Source organism: Hakea prostrata, chromosome 8 (genome assembly GCF_041222555.1).
Source record: "Hakea prostrata isolate BN-2017 chromosome 8, UWA_Hpros_2, whole genome shotgun sequence".
NCBI classification, from domain to species: domain Eukaryota; kingdom Viridiplantae; phylum Streptophyta; class Magnoliopsida; order Proteales; family Proteaceae; genus Hakea; species Hakea prostrata.
This window is the reverse complement of record NC_142607.1, coordinates 45,567,453-45,582,912: the sequence shown is the minus strand read 5'-3', so window position 1 is coordinate 45,582,912 and position 15,460 is coordinate 45,567,453. Positions and strand designations below refer to the sequence as shown.

The 15,460-nt window shown below is 38.6% G+C and overlaps 2 protein-coding genes across 2 annotated transcripts; one reads left to right on the top strand and one right to left on the bottom strand.

Moving 5' to 3' along the window:
* The first annotated feature begins 5,886 nt into the window (after positions 1–5,886).
* On the top strand, positions 5,887–8,494 carry LOC149008177 (Leucine-rich repeat protein kinase family protein). Its single transcript, XM_089164960.1, has 2 exons — positions 5,887–7,744; positions 7,815–8,494. Exons 1-2 carry the CDS (start codon positions 6,394–6,396, stop codon positions 8,492–8,494), a joined length of 2,031 nt encoding a protein of 676 aa, XP_089021086.1. The 5' UTR covers positions 5,887–6,393.
* Positions 8,453–14,764, bottom strand: LOC149008176 (uncharacterized). Its single transcript, XM_089164961.1, has 7 exons — positions 13,497–14,764; positions 11,357–11,501; positions 11,162–11,215; positions 10,948–11,039; positions 9,804–10,039; positions 9,515–9,682; positions 8,453–9,434 (listed from the first exon to the last, which is right to left on the bottom strand). Exons 1-7 carry the CDS (start codon positions 14,411–14,413, stop codon positions 9,337–9,339), a joined length of 1,710 nt encoding a protein of 569 aa, XP_089021087.1. The 5' UTR covers positions 14,414–14,764; the 3' UTR covers positions 8,453–9,336.
* Positions 14,765–15,460: the final 696 nt, after the last annotated feature.

Below are 15,460 nucleotides of genomic sequence, written 5' to 3'. Positions count from 1 at the left end.
ATGCCATTTACAGAGCTTTGGTTTCTTTGTACATAAAAAACCATCAACATGAGATGACATGGAGTGACTTCAAAAAAAATAGAGCGTAAGCTTGAAGTTGTAGCTTTTGGGCCTTGTACCACATTATCACTATACACAGAGCTAACGGTTCCACTAAGGCATAGTACTTGGTATTGAGTATTGACATGTACTTAGTTGTATATTTGTATTTGTATACTAGTATAGTAGTATTTTTTTAATGATGTTTATCACTTTATTGTCATTGTGCATATTTATGTTGATTTAATTGTTTAAAATAATGTTATAGAATTCTAGTTTTACTCGTATACAGTAAGGTATGTGCCGATCAAGAACACCAATTTGGGTGAGGTCTTAGGCAAAACCATTCATTCCATTGTGTTTATTGGCATTAAATTAGGGTAGACACCAAGTTTCAGCCCAAAATGACCAAAAATACTCCCCGAAATGGGGGGGCGAAATTTGCCGATATTTGGGCAAAATCTCGCCTAAATATCGGTGAGATTTCTCCCTCTCGGCCGGTTTGCAAGGCAGCGAACCGGAGAAACATGGCAAAAATTCGCACCAAGCCTTGAAATTTTCATTACAAAATCCCTTCATAATTTAAATTGTTTCTATAAGTTCTTTATATACATACTCTTCCTTAACCACATTTGGCACGTTGACTTTTAAGGCCTAAATCACTTGAATATAATTGGTAAGATAGCTCACTAATCTTGAAAGATTTTGCTATAAAATGTCTTCCTAATTTGAATTATTTCCAAGAATTATTCTACGTAGATTCTCCTCCCTAACCACATTTGGCACTTTGCCTTTTGAGGTTTGAATCATTGGGGAATTGGTAAGATTGTCCATTGACCTTGAAGATTCCGCTATAGAATTGCGAGAGAAAATGCGAGAAATCTCCAAAATACCGAAATTTTAAAGATATATTGCAAATTTCGGCAATATATCAGTTATTTTGCCAAAATTCACCACTAAAAATATCCAACCTTAACTTGTCAATAATTACTAATCCCTCAACGTTAGTTTTGATGACATCTAAATTTTTCTCAAAAGCCCCCAATATCTTTTACAGATCCAAATAATACTATCCAATAGAAAAAATTAAAAACAAAAAAAACCACCAAATAAAGGAAAGATGATGTAAAAATAAATCACCAAATAAAGGAAAGATGTAATTAAATAGAAACTAAAATATAATAAATATAAAATATAATCAAATGAAAATTGAAAATACCTAATATATGATACCATATATATATGTACCAAATTTCTATCAATTAGATCTTATATCAATAAAACCACAGGGATAAAAAATAAGAGAAAAAAACAACAAAACCCACAAACCAAAACAATTCTAAAATATAATATATAGGATATAATACATCAATATATATATATAAATAGGGTAATCCATATATATATACCTTAATTTTAAGGCAAAATAGACATATCATATATGATGTATAAAGATAACACCTATAGAATATATATATTTTAGGGTCAATGACTCTGTAATTATCTATAATATTTGATGTGACACACATTGCAATTGATGTCTGTTCCTTCTTTACTCTGCTCAGTGTATGGGATTATTGGGACTCAAGATCTTGTTAGAACCTCTGCAGCCTGTGCTGCTTTATATAATGGTAAGATCGAGATGTCTAATGCAGTTAGTTTTGACGCTAAGGTCTTGGGATATTTTTTCAAATCCTACAGAAAAGACGAGAAATACTTAATTTGAATCCAAGGGGTCGTCAAATTGACAACAAAGATAGTCTTGATCTGAGGTTTTGAATTCGACTTTTCATACTCTTTGGGCCACTCACATAGGGGTGTTATAGTGTTTTTTACTGTTTTCACTGAAAGTTAAATGATCCTCTGACAACCTCAATATAATCTGATCTATACAGTTGTGATCTATAACTACACTAGTGTTCAATCTAAGTAGATGTTTGTGAAATCTACTTTCCAATGCATGGGCTTTAAATGATCAGAAACTAAAGTCTACTCTTTTGAGATCCCAAATACAAAAGTTTTCTTCACAATTCCAGTCTTTACACAATTGGTAGTGATTACATCCCTCTGTCTGAGACCCACATGCATGTTGACCTTAATATGTTATCTGGGTCAGATAGAGAAGATGGATTAGAGTTTAGGGAGGGGAAAACCATCATGCAAGAGCATGATTCAGAGAGTTTGGAGTCATGTGTTCTTTTCAAAAGGTCAACAATGGTAGGTAACAGCTCTGCATTCTTCTTTTCCCCTCATTTTACTGTCAGGACCACAAGTTTTCTGTGATTATGCATCTCTCCAACTAAACAGATAAGAGTATTAATTAAAGTGTAGTTGGATATGAACATCTCTCCAACAATGGTAGGTAACAGCTCTGCTTAAATCCCAAAAGAATGTCCAGAGAAGATGATTGAATGGCCAACTAACTAGATAAGAGTACTCATTAAAGTGGAGTTGGATATGCCCATATCTCTAAATAGTTTCTCTTTTTTATTTTAATCAGAGGTACTACACCACTTTGTTCCTCCAATTGTGCAGCTAATTTGGATTCAATCACCAAGAACTCTCCAGTTTTTCATGACCATCTGCCAATTATGGGTTTGAAGCCTTTTTTGCTATGATAGCCTTTTTCTTTTTCCATTATTAGGTTTAACCACATGTACAGTATATAAACCTTTTCCATAATCTAAGAGATAGTGATTTCTGAAGCAATGGAAAACAATAGCCACAGATTTAGGTGTATGAAGGAATTGTTTTAGAGAATAGACCCTATAGTGATGAAATGACTTGTGAGAAATTTTAAGAAGATTGAGTCTTTTTCAGATTATTGGGAACAAATAAGCTGTGTTAAGGGATCATAAGATCATGTCAAAAGGAAATCTCTCCTATATTCAAACCTCAGATATCAGTGTCATCATTAAACTTTTCTAATAACTTTGGTGCATCATATATATATAATCACAAAACAATAAAATAATGGATAATGGCATATTGTTGCTTACCATAAGGCCCTTACACAAACACTCTTCAAATGTTGATTCAATTAGGGCTGCCCTAGTCAGGCCTTGACCCCTTCTAGGTCAAGATTTTGAGTCCAATAGCAATAGAAATGAAGACCCTTTTCTAATGATATGAATAAAAACATTTATTATTGTGTGATAATGAACTTTCTAGTTCCATTAATGTTGATATCAGGGGTATGTAGAGCTTTTCTCTTATAACAATTGTTTAGTTTGGGATGGTAAAGGGGACAATTATTTTATGTATTTGGATATTGAAAATAGAATCTTTGAGATGATTGTTCTTTTCTCTGAGTGAACAAACTTTTTTCCTTTTTTCTAGTTATTGAAATTTTAATTATTTTGAATAATATACTTAAGAGTGACAGTGAAAGTTAATACTATGATCATTAAATCTTTGATAATAAATATAGTTTCCTATCAAAGAAAAAGACAATAAATATAGTTGAAATATTCGCATTAATAGTCCCATTAAAGATTATCTTCGTTCTGAAATTAGCATTGATAGTTATAGCTCCATTTCAAATGGTGGTGACATTTACATTGTACTACATTTTTTGTTTTTGGTTAGCCGATCATTTATTCAGCAATAAAAAAGCTTATGACGAAAGAGTTAAAGAGAGGAAAGAGGCCACTTTGAAGAGTTACCATGAAAGTTATATTTTCAGTTATGTTTGTAATAAAAGTGGACATTATAATATAAGTACAAGAACTACCACTAGCATGAATGGTAATCATCTCAATATCAATATAAGAGAAGGATATGATGATCTGCATATAAATAAAAAATACAGGCATTTGTGGGATCAATGCAAAAATTGTTATGGATTTAGTTATAAGAAATGATTTTAAGGCAAAAATGAATATCATTTGAGAATGAGTAGTTTAGATAAAATTGAACTTTCAATTGACCCCGGTACTTAGGATCTTATGGATGAGAACAAGGCCCATAGAGTCCGGCCATAGAAGAGTTTCAAACCATCAAGGCCAAACCTACACCGCTGGAAGATTTTATATTATCTTAATTAGGGGTACTCTGGTCCGAAAAACTTTCAGTCCTGCAAAATTTTGTCCATCGGATTCGAGATCTCGATCTTGACCATTAACAATTCAGAATGTCTCGCTGGACTGTGCATTCTGAAGCAAGGTCCACCTTGGTCTGGCTTTTTAATTTTTTCTATCTTCATTTGGTAATTTTTTTGGCAGTTAAAAGCCAAAAGACAACCTCAGCAAATGGCATTGTTTCTTTAAACAGCAAAGGCAGTACGCCGTGTTAAAAACAGATTAAATTTCAAATGTGATAATAAAATGCAATACATATTTTTCTTCTTTTTAAAGATAGAGTAAGATGAAACAAAGAAGTTCCAAATGCCACCACAGAGCCACAGAGGTGTACAAAGGCCAAGCAAAACTAGAAAAGAGGGTGGGTTTGTTTTAACTTCTTTTCTTAGCTGTGTTCCATTGGTGGGAGACCACAGATGAACTTGGTCTTTGTGAGTGAAGATTTATGGAATAGAAGCTTTGGACAAAGAAGTCAATAAAAAGGGACTATTAGGATGATGAGCAACGCTTTACAAAAGTTTAAAAAAACCCTGATGAGAAGAAGAGAGAAAATGAAGGTACAATAATATAGAAAATTCTGAGAAGAAGAAGATTACTGTTAATGTATAATTGTACTAGAAAGTGAAGCTAAAGTGAAGTTTGGTGTTTCTTTCTATTTTCTGGTCTCAGCCTCTAAGGGCTCTGTGCCTGTGTGCCACCTCCATTAAAACCTTATAAATAAAAGGTTGACAAAGACTCAAAAGAGGGATTTGTATTGATTCTGCTGTTCCTCATATGATGTTGTTTATTGGAATATGCAAAAGGTCTACTTGGCCAACTATTAGTCTTGTATTTTAAGTTCAAATTTTATTTTTTCTCTCTTTCAAAATTTTGAAAGAATAGCTTCTCTGTTCCCCTCCCCACATGTCATCTTAGATGTCTTTTCTTTATTAGCAGCGCTTTTCCTTTTTCTTTGTTGGAAACCGGACCCTGCAGATGCATTTTACTTCACCTACCCTGTCTTTCCTTTTCCACTTTCTTCCACTATTCACTGAGAAAAGATAATTCCATTCAGAATTGCTTTTCCAAGCTAGAAAAAAAAGGGTTTTATCCAAAACAGAGACCAAAGAAGCACATCATGTGGAGGTCTCAAAATTTTTTCTAGTTGTGGGTAAAGAATAGCTCTTGCATGGGGTTGAACCTTTGAGCAATTCATGAAACTTCCACCTTCCAAGGGGAAAGAAAAAAAACTCTAAGCCTTCTTCTGGGTTGGAGTTTGCTTATCAAGTGAAGAAAAATTAAGACAGCAAAACCTCATTACTCATACTGGAAATTGAAAGTTGACAAATGCCCAGAAAAATTCTCTTAATATCAAAAATAAAATTTCCTCAATTGCTTTGGTGCAGTGTTTTCAGCAAAAAGAATAGCTAAAAAGGAAAATCTGTCATTGCATTTCCATCCATTGACTGTGAAGAGAGGGTTTTTAGCTAAAGATAGAAAAGGAAGAAAGTGGTACTTCTCTCATCTGTCAGTAGAAGAGTAGGAAACAGTCCCCACAAAGTAGAGGCCAAAAGAAGCTGGTATCATATACTGTCTTCTTTGCCCATCTGCAGTATCTGCAGACAGAACCGTTACATTTCAGAAAAAAAAAATACACAGAAACTCAATAAACCAGTGTAGAGGTGAGGATGGGATGGACACACGAGATTATGTCTGGAAAATTAATGACTCAGGGAAGCATCAGATTGGCATAAATTAATAAGAGTCTAGGAGCCATTCTATAATATCATCTCTTCCCCAATCTTTATTCTAAAGCAACACTTGCAGAGCAAGCAAGAGAGAGAGGGAGCGAAAAAGAGAAACACGCGACATGAAAAAGTGGAATTTTGAAGGTGATAGCTTGTTTCAGTACTCATTCCATTTAAGGGGGAGAGTGGAAGGCAGCAATTATTCAAACCACCATCACCACCTCATACCCTTCCCATTCCTCCCCTCTTTTTTTCGCACTTTTTAATCATTCCTCTCCTCCTCCTTTTAGTTCTCCATCCAGAAGCCAATGGTGGTAGAAAACCATAAGAACTCAGAGAGAGCTAGAGGGTCTCTGTTTTCTTCTAATTTAGTTTTAGTTTAATAGCAGTGTGTGGAATTGGAGAGTAAGGCTCACATGTAGAAAGAGAGAGAACTGGGAATGCAATGCTTGCATAATTCAAATTTGAAAACTTGCATGAGTTGAAAGTTGAAACCCAGCAGAATAAGGTCAGTTTGGGTTAGTTTTTGAGTTTCATCTCCTTCTCCAATGGGGGCAGCTGCCCTCGCCTTGTTTCCTGTCTTCTTCGCTACCATTCTTCTCCCTTTAGCTGCTCAAATCAGCAACAATGACACTGAAGCTCTCTTCAGATTCCGAACTGAAACCGACGCCCACGGCAACCTTCAAAGCAACTGGACATCCAGCGACGCCTGCAAGTCCTCCTGGCACGGCGTTCGCTGCAATGCCGCCGGCAGAGTCGTCGCCGTCACCCTCCCATATCTAGACCTTCGAGGACCCATCGATTCTCTTTCTTCTCTAGACCAGCTCCGCCTTCTTGATCTTCACGGCAACCGTCTGAACGGCTCCATCTTACCCATTACTAATTGCTCCAACCTGAAGCTCCTGTACCTCGCAAACAATGACTTCTCCGGCGAAATCCCCTCCGACATTGTCTCCCTGAAGCGTCTTCTCAGACTCGACCTCTCCGACAACAATCTCCGTGGCCCCATTCCTGCTTCCATCTCCAACCTCACCCGTCTCCTGACTCTTCGTCTCCAAAATAATCTCTTCTCAGGCCAACTCCCTGATCTTTCCTCTTCTATTCCCTTGCTCAAGGAGCTCAATGTATCAAACAATGAGTTGATAGGAAGACTTCCTACTGGGTTACAGAAGAAATTTGGTTTACGAAGCTTTGCGGGCAATGCAGGGCTCTGTGGGTCTAGTCCATTACCTGTTTGTTCCGATGCGTCTCCTCCAGTTTCGTCGGATCAGTCTGTGGTGCCCTCAAACCCTAGCTCCTTGCCCACAACCATTACAGCCGATCCAGCCAAGAAAGCACAACCACGGAAGGGACTCAAAACAGCCGCCGTGGTTGGAATTGTGGTGGCGATTTCCGTGGTTGTACTAGTCATTATGTCCTTCGTAGTCGCTCATTGTTGCAGGAGATGTCCAGGAGAGAACAGTTCAAGCTCCAAAGCGGGTAGTGACTACTCGAGGAGCAAGAAGAGCTTCACGGGTGAGAAGAAGATTTATGCCAACAATGGCGGTGGTGCAGATAGTGATGGAACGACGGCGACCGATCGAAGTAAGTTGGTTTTCTTTGACAGGAGAAAGCAGTTTGAGCTGGAAGATCTACTTAGGGCCTCTGCGGAGATGTTAGGAAAAGGATCCTTGGGAACTGTATACAAGGCTGTGCTAGAAGATGGGTGCACGGCGGCTGTGAAGAGGCTCAAAGATGCAAACCCTTGTGCTAGGAAGGAATTTGAGCAGTACATGGATTTGATCGGAAAACTGAAACACCCCAATATTGTTCGTCTCAGGGCATATTACTATGCTAAGGAGGAGAAGCTTCTTGTCTATGATTATCTCCCCAATGGGAGCCTGCATTATCTGCTCCATGGTATGGCTTCCAACAGAATCCTCTGTTTGCCCTGTTATTTTTTTGTTGTTGACGATGAACTGTGTTTCAGGAAATCGCGGTCCTGGGAGAATTCCGTTGGATTGGACTACCAGAATCAGCTTGGTATTGGGTGCTGCTCGTGGGCTTGCTCGAATTCATGAGGAATACAATGTGGCCAAGATTCCCCATGGGAATGTGAAGTCGTCGAATGTGCTGTTGGACAAGAATGGTGTGGCTTGCATCTCTGATTTTGGGTTGTCGCTGCTCCTGAACCCAGTTCATGCAACAGCAAGATTGGGAGGTTACAGGGCTCCCGAGCAAGCAGAGACTAAGAGACTCTCTCAGAAGGCAGATGTGTACAGTTTCGGAGTGTTATTGTTAGAGGTGCTGACTGGGAGAGCTCCAACTCAGTATCCTTCGCCTGCTCGTCCAAGAGGGGATGATGAAGATCAGGGTTTGGATCTGCCGACATGGGTGAGATCTGTGGTGAGAGATGAGTGGACTGCAGAGGTGTTTGATCCGGAGCTGCTGAGGTACAAGAACATCGAGGAGGAGATGGTGGCCTTACTACAAGTGGCAATGGCTTGTGTGGTGCAACAGCCGGAGAAGAGGCCTACAATGCTTGAGGTGGCTAAGATGATAGAGGATATTGGTGTGGAGCAGTCTCCACTGGGAGAAGACATGGATGAATCTCGCGACTCCCTCTCACCTTCGCTTGCCACCACTGACGAAGCCATGGCTGCTTATTGAGTTCTCATCTCCCATCCCTCACCTGGCTTTGCTTTCACTGGTGTTGATTTTCTGCTGCAGAATCTCACTGTTCCTCGTATTCTCTTTTAGATTTATGTGTTATTTTCGTGTTTATTTGATAGTGGCATTTGATAATGGGCTTCTCCATGTATGAACATCTTCTTCCCCGTTGACTGTAATCCAACACTTCTTGGTTGCAAATTTTGTTTGATGGAATCAGAAATTTCACCGAAAAGCAGCTCAAAAACCACCGGCAGTTGCTAGGACTTCACGCAAGGAAAAAGAAAATATTTGCAATTTTAGTGGGTCACAACCCGTAACACCAAGAGTTTTCTAGGATTTGGAACTACCATGGCCATAATTATCAACTGCAATTTTGTGCATTTATTCTTCTATATTCAGAGTTCAGAGACTTTCGACATTCAGATAAATAAACCATATGACCTCCACTGTCAACACAATTTACAGTAAAAATAAATACAAAGGGGCACACAACAATGGCCACATACACCACTAAACCTGTATCAACAGAAGTGGCCTCCCCTGCAAACTTTGAACAGATAACTAATTGGTTTGTTCTACAACTCTGCCACTTAAAAAATACTCAGTGGCAAAGAACGAATCGAAACCTCAGCTACAACCCTGTATCCACAGACAGCAGCTTCAACTTGAAAGAAGAAATTTGCCGAATTCACTGGGGCTTCAAATGAGTGGCGATCGGCCACAAGGAACAGTTTTAGTGAACCAAGATTACATTATATGTTCAGTTTGTATCTTATGGTCATCTTGTTTGTGCTTCTGAGGCTTCACCCATGCACCATCAACTAAACGCTCAACATGAATTAGCTGATCATTCCCGCTTGATCAATCAGGGTACCAACTTGGTCTCCGCATAATGCTCTTGAAATGTTCCCGGGTTCATTTAGATTGAAGACGACAACTGGGAAGGAAGGAAACAGACGCTTAAGCAAGAGGGTATCATGTGTTTATCACACTAAAGAAATAGGAACAACAACATACCAGGGATACGATTTTCTTCACAGAAAGATACTGCCATCATGTCCATGGAGGAAACACCTCTGGCGATGAACTCTCGATAGGAAACATGCTCAAAAGACACATTGGCATTGCTTCTAGAGTCGAAGGCATCCTCAACATTGGTACCTTTCAGAATTGCTTCTGCATTTACTGCCAAAACAAGTAAGATATGGAACATTAGCACCCACTTCAAGAGGAAGCAAATTGGAAAGGAGCAAACAGCCAAAAATGGATTTTAAAATGGGAATTTCCGGGTAGAGTAGGATCCTACTCTCTGATGCTCTTAAAGCTGATGCTGTATCTGTTGTGAAGAGAGGATTTCCCATGCCTGCCCCAATACCACCAAATATAACAACTCTTCCTTTCTCAAGATGTCGAACAGCACGTTTGCGGCTGTATGGTTCAGCAACCTCTGGAATCTGAAATACGGTTTGCACACGAGTCTGAACACCCATTTTCTCTAAAGCTGACTGAAGCAAAATGGAGTTCATTACAGTTGCCATCATCCTGATAGCATAAAATTCCCAACAATGCCCAGTATTAAGAACCACTTCAACATGAAATAAAGTTTGATAAATAATTATCTGGCAGCAATATTTGAGTGAAGGGGGAAATTTAAAGAACAAGGCTTCAAATAGATCACCCTATTAAACAACAACTTTCAATTTCCATGTCTAACGATTAAATACCAGATAATACTCTATTGATAATTCTAATTAGAAATGAGAAAGAATTTATCACCATTCCAGAATGAAAGAAAAAAAATGTGTAAAAGAATCTTCAATATATGCTCAGAAATTTAAAATAGGAAACCAAATAGTAGGGACCGTTGGATGAAGCATTTATGCAACAAAAAACCACCACGTATCCATTTACACCGTTTAATCCATCTTTCTTACATGTTTGATTAAACTAGGGGAATAAATTCTGCAAATGGAATGTTTGCAGAAAAAAAAATCCAATTATAAGTGAAAACACGTTGCAAATGCTTGGACAATACAGACAAACCAGTAAGCATGGCTTGTTAGAAAGGATAAGCCTGCCACAGAAGGACTAAATTCAACCATTTCATTCTCTGCCCTATGTCCTTTAATGTTGGACTGTTGAGTGAAGCTCTAGAAAACTGAATAAATCAATTGATCGAAGATCATTCTCCAGCGCTGTAATTTCAGGGAAGAACTGACCAGATAAATTTCACATCAACCCAATGAATGTACAACCCAGCCCATATGTCAAAGCAATGTCAGTATCACTATAGAATAAACTTACAAATTCCCATCAACCTATTCAGAGGGGGGAGGGCACTTACAAATCCCAGCAGTTTATAAATGTAATTAAACAAATAAATAATAAAGAGAAGAAAAGAAATAAAGTATGCACAGTAATACAGAAGATACGAAAAACAATAACATTACCCTATCTGGTATGCTGTAGATCTATCAAGACCAGTTGCAGCTACCCATGTGTCTCCGCAAAAGAAATTACGACCCCCAACAACAACTGCCACCTAATTTTAAAGCATAATATGCATCAGAAATCAAATGTACAGATTATAAACCAAGTCAAAATGGAGATACATCCAGAAATGAATAATTCAGACCAGAAATTTAAGGGAAGTAAAGAAAATACCTCCACTCCGAGGCGGGAAGCCAATGCTACTTCTCTAGCAATCAACATGGTCACCTGACAATAGAAGGAAGCAATATAACACAAAGTCCAGGCCCACCAATGAATTGAGATGACTCCATTCATCAACAAAACTTGTTTCATTTCATTCTAAGGAATCCAGATTACAATAGCAATACATTTGATTAAAAAATGCACCTTTGGGTCGATATTCTGAGAACCAGTCCCAGCTAATGCAGCACCACTAATTTTAAAAACCACTCTCCGCCATCTAGGGTTTGTCAATGATTTGGACTTCAGGGTGTTTGGCAAGCCACCAGGACTAGGTGCTTGGATACCATATCTGTATATTAATAACAAGTGTTTGATCAGGATAAAGCAACAATATTCTTTTCATTCACAATAGTCATGATGGACCAAACAGAAATGCACCTTTATGTACAAAATGATAAATTTTCTTGAACACTATAAAAGCTTTAAACTAAAAATTCCACACCTATGTGATTACCTGCAATTCTTTCCTAAAAAATAATTTTACACAAGCAAACTGCTTTAAAAGCTCGTACTAGAACTTCTAAATATTCTGAATAAACACTATCAGAAAATTCATCAGATACTAACAACATCATTTAAGGCAGATAGGCAGGAGGGTTCAACCAAGACTGAAAGGAAATCTAGTCTTCAGGACCACTTTGTAGGTGGCTTGAAAGCATGATTACTTAGGCTTTTAGGTCAGTTGATCTCCATTAGAAACATAATGGTTGACCATACCAAAGAAATAAGTGAAGGACCTCCACTTCGCTCTCCCTCCATGTAAACACACACATGAAATATCAAAGTTTAAAAATAATAATAGTAACTAGTAAGAACTAAGAACACATACATATCACATGCCAGTAAAGTCATTAATGTAAGACATTTTGGGAACACCTGTTGCCTTTTAGATAAGGTTTATTGGAAAATAACAGCAAACTAAAACTTAAAACTGTGCTAATTCTTCATACGCCTACTGTAGATTTCATTAGATCATAGATGAGTAGTCAATTAAAGGAACTATTGTTCCAAAAAGGTAGGTTTGATGAACCCTGGCCAAAAGGACAACCTATTATAAATTCCAATACCCCACCCCCCCAGAAAAGAAAAAATAAACTAATCTAATTTCTTTGACAGCATCATCTCAGTGCACAACTGGATAGAACTTACATGTCACAAATATCATCGAAGTCAGATCAAATGGTACCCCTACGGCCTACCACAACAACATCACAGAAACCAACCTTAAGAAGTATTGGAGTCTTTGTATCACCTTGCCAATCCCTTTTAAGGATTCATGGCAAACAAGGAAGGGAATTAACTAAAGATACCCCAAGTAACTTACTGAAAAACTAGGACTGCTCCAAGATAAAGTTGAGAAGTGAGAGCCTCAATCCAACTAATCATTTTTTCTAATCTTCTTATGTTCTCTATCTTATATTCCAACAAATTTTTGTGAGAGTTCTACCGTGAAAGTTACTGATCAACTGAAAAACCTTCAAATGACTGAATCGGCTCTTTGTTAAATGATGATGACCTGTGAATATCAACACATCAATATTACTGCAGTGTTAACCTATATATTAAGATGCCTCCAGTGAACTTGGCAAGTATAACTTAATTTCTAAGATGGTTCAAAATAATACCCATATAACAGATTCAATTGACAAATTAAATCAACAACAACAATAACAACAATAAGCCTTGTCCCAACTAAATGGGGTCGGCTACATGGATTCTTGCCTTCCAATTGACAAATTAAATCATGGAATCAAAATCCCAAACAGAGACAAAAAAAATAAATACCTTACATAATCAGAAAGACAATGTGATATACGATGAGACACAGCTAGGTCCTTTTCAGGTATGGTAGACCACTAAATCTCTCAACTATTACCAGTCACCTACGGCATCCACACAGCCTTATTTATTCATTTGGTTTCTTTTATCAAGAGAGATGGCCAGTGTAGAAAAAAGCATGGAACAATAAGATGACTCTGTCGGCTAAATGCAGTACGGTTCAAATAGTTGGCATATAGCAAGCACAATCTGAAGTTGGTCATCTCATCTTTTAGAAAAAATATTATAGAAACAAGTCAGAATTTTAGAGATGATACAGAACTCTAATTAATCAGCCAATAAGGAAAAGAAGAATTCTTTACCAACAAAAACACCAAGGAACAGAGAATTCAGTCAGAACAAGATTCCAATGACTTGCAAGAGAACAACTTAAAACATGCATCCACAGATAAAATCAGTCATCAGAAACAGAAAAATCCACTAAACCACATTAAAGAAGAATTACCTCTTGTTCTGCCTAAGCATGCTAGAAGAGGCACCCATGGACTTGTCATCATCGGACAAAGCCCTGGATGGGGCAGAGTTCCCAACAATCTGCTCCATCTTCTTAAACCAAGGCCAGTGACTTACCGACATACCACCATTATTCATCCGACTCCTTTCAACCTTGTACCTCTTCTTCAAATTATCCACCTTATTCTTACACTGCTCCACACTCTTATAAGACTTCTGCTTCTCACACCTATCGCTGACAATCGACGACACCTCCTCCCAGTCTCTCCCTCTCAGATTCCCCCGATTCAATTGAACAAACTTCTCCGTGTAAGCGTCAAGAAGACAACCAATCGCAGTATCACTCCACTCCTCACGATCCTTCCTATAATCACCACCACCACCACCAGAGGTAGCCGTAGCGGAAGCGGAACCACCACCAGCCTTGGACTTCTTGTAGCTATAAGGGGTACCTCCATCGCTGAGCTCGTCACGATCCTTACGCTTATCGATGCGAACATTATCGGGTCCAGCTTTGTTAGGGTCTGACTCGTCCTCCGCAACGAAGGGGTTTGGATCGTCTTCGGTAGCAAAGCAATTAGGGTTAACATCATGAAAAGTGGGTGGAGGGCACTTGGGATCAGCCTGGGAGCAGAAGGCGGCGTCACTATATGCATCTGTATCGTCTTCATCTCCGGCTGTCCCAGTGACCTTCTTAGGGCTTACGCCGCCGGTTCCGGCGGCATTGGTAGGTCGAAGGTTGTTGAGAAGGTGAGAAGAAGAGTGGATTGTAATAGGCTTAGCAACAGCAGCAGCAGCAAATCGATGAGAAGCGAATGATGGATGGGGGTGATGAAGGTTGTGATGGTGGTGAGAGGTTGTCTGGTTATCGTCACTGAGCAGATTGAAATCGTCGTCGCAGGAGGCCATAGAAGAGAGAGAAGAGAAAGATTTTCGGGGGAGAAATTAGGGTTAGGGTTTCGAACCAGGAAGACGGAACGGGAGGTAGACGACGTTAGGTTCCAGGGAAGGATCGTTTGAAGAATGTGAAGAGACCTGGCTTAAATTAGTAACGGTAAGTATGTAACGTGGCCAATCCGTACCGGTTCCGTCACGGTGTGTTACGGCTCCGTTAATTTTTGACAATGAAACCGCACTTCCTAAGGACTGGACCCCACTTAGGCAATCATATTGATAAGTACCGAACATCTTTCAGGCTTTTTCTGAAATCCTCTGAGAGGGAAAAGACACCAAACTACCAAGAGTCCCAGAGAGAGTCTTAGGTGAGGAGTTAGGTATTTAATGGTTGCAGTTTGGTTTATTGGTGTTGAATCTTAAGACCATATCCATAAAGAAATGAAGCATCCAAAAGATAGATAAGATGACTATCCATTCTTTTTTGCTTTAGAAGGAAACCCAATGGTCCAAATCCAATTGCTCTTTTAGTCACCAACTCAACTCTTTTGCTGTCCTATCAATTTCAATGAATGGAGAGGGGAAGGTACAGCACTGAGATTTGTGGTTGTGGGTAATGGAGTTGGACCCGCCATAGCGATTCATATCGTTTACAGCCAACATTCGAAGAATCTTGTTCGATATCAGCTCGCTCTGGCCCGATACGGCCACCGAGAGTGACATCTCTATTCATATCAATGGCAACAATAATACAACAAATATGAATAGGAGTAAGTGCTATCAACCATCACAATGGTTATATTGGGATAATGATAAAGGGAATACAAAAATAGCAGGAGAACAATTATCAGAAAGAAATCTGTAATGTCACCATTGTTTAGTGCCAGATGCAGAAAGCTGGATATATTTATTTATGGAAAGCATTTATACAGACTCATTTTCAAGTACTATACTTGTATCCTTTTGATGCTCTCCTCCTACTCCCCCATTTAAACATTGGTGGCAAACCATCCATACTCGTTTAGGATATGGATTCTTGCTGTCTGATTCAGTTCCAAAACC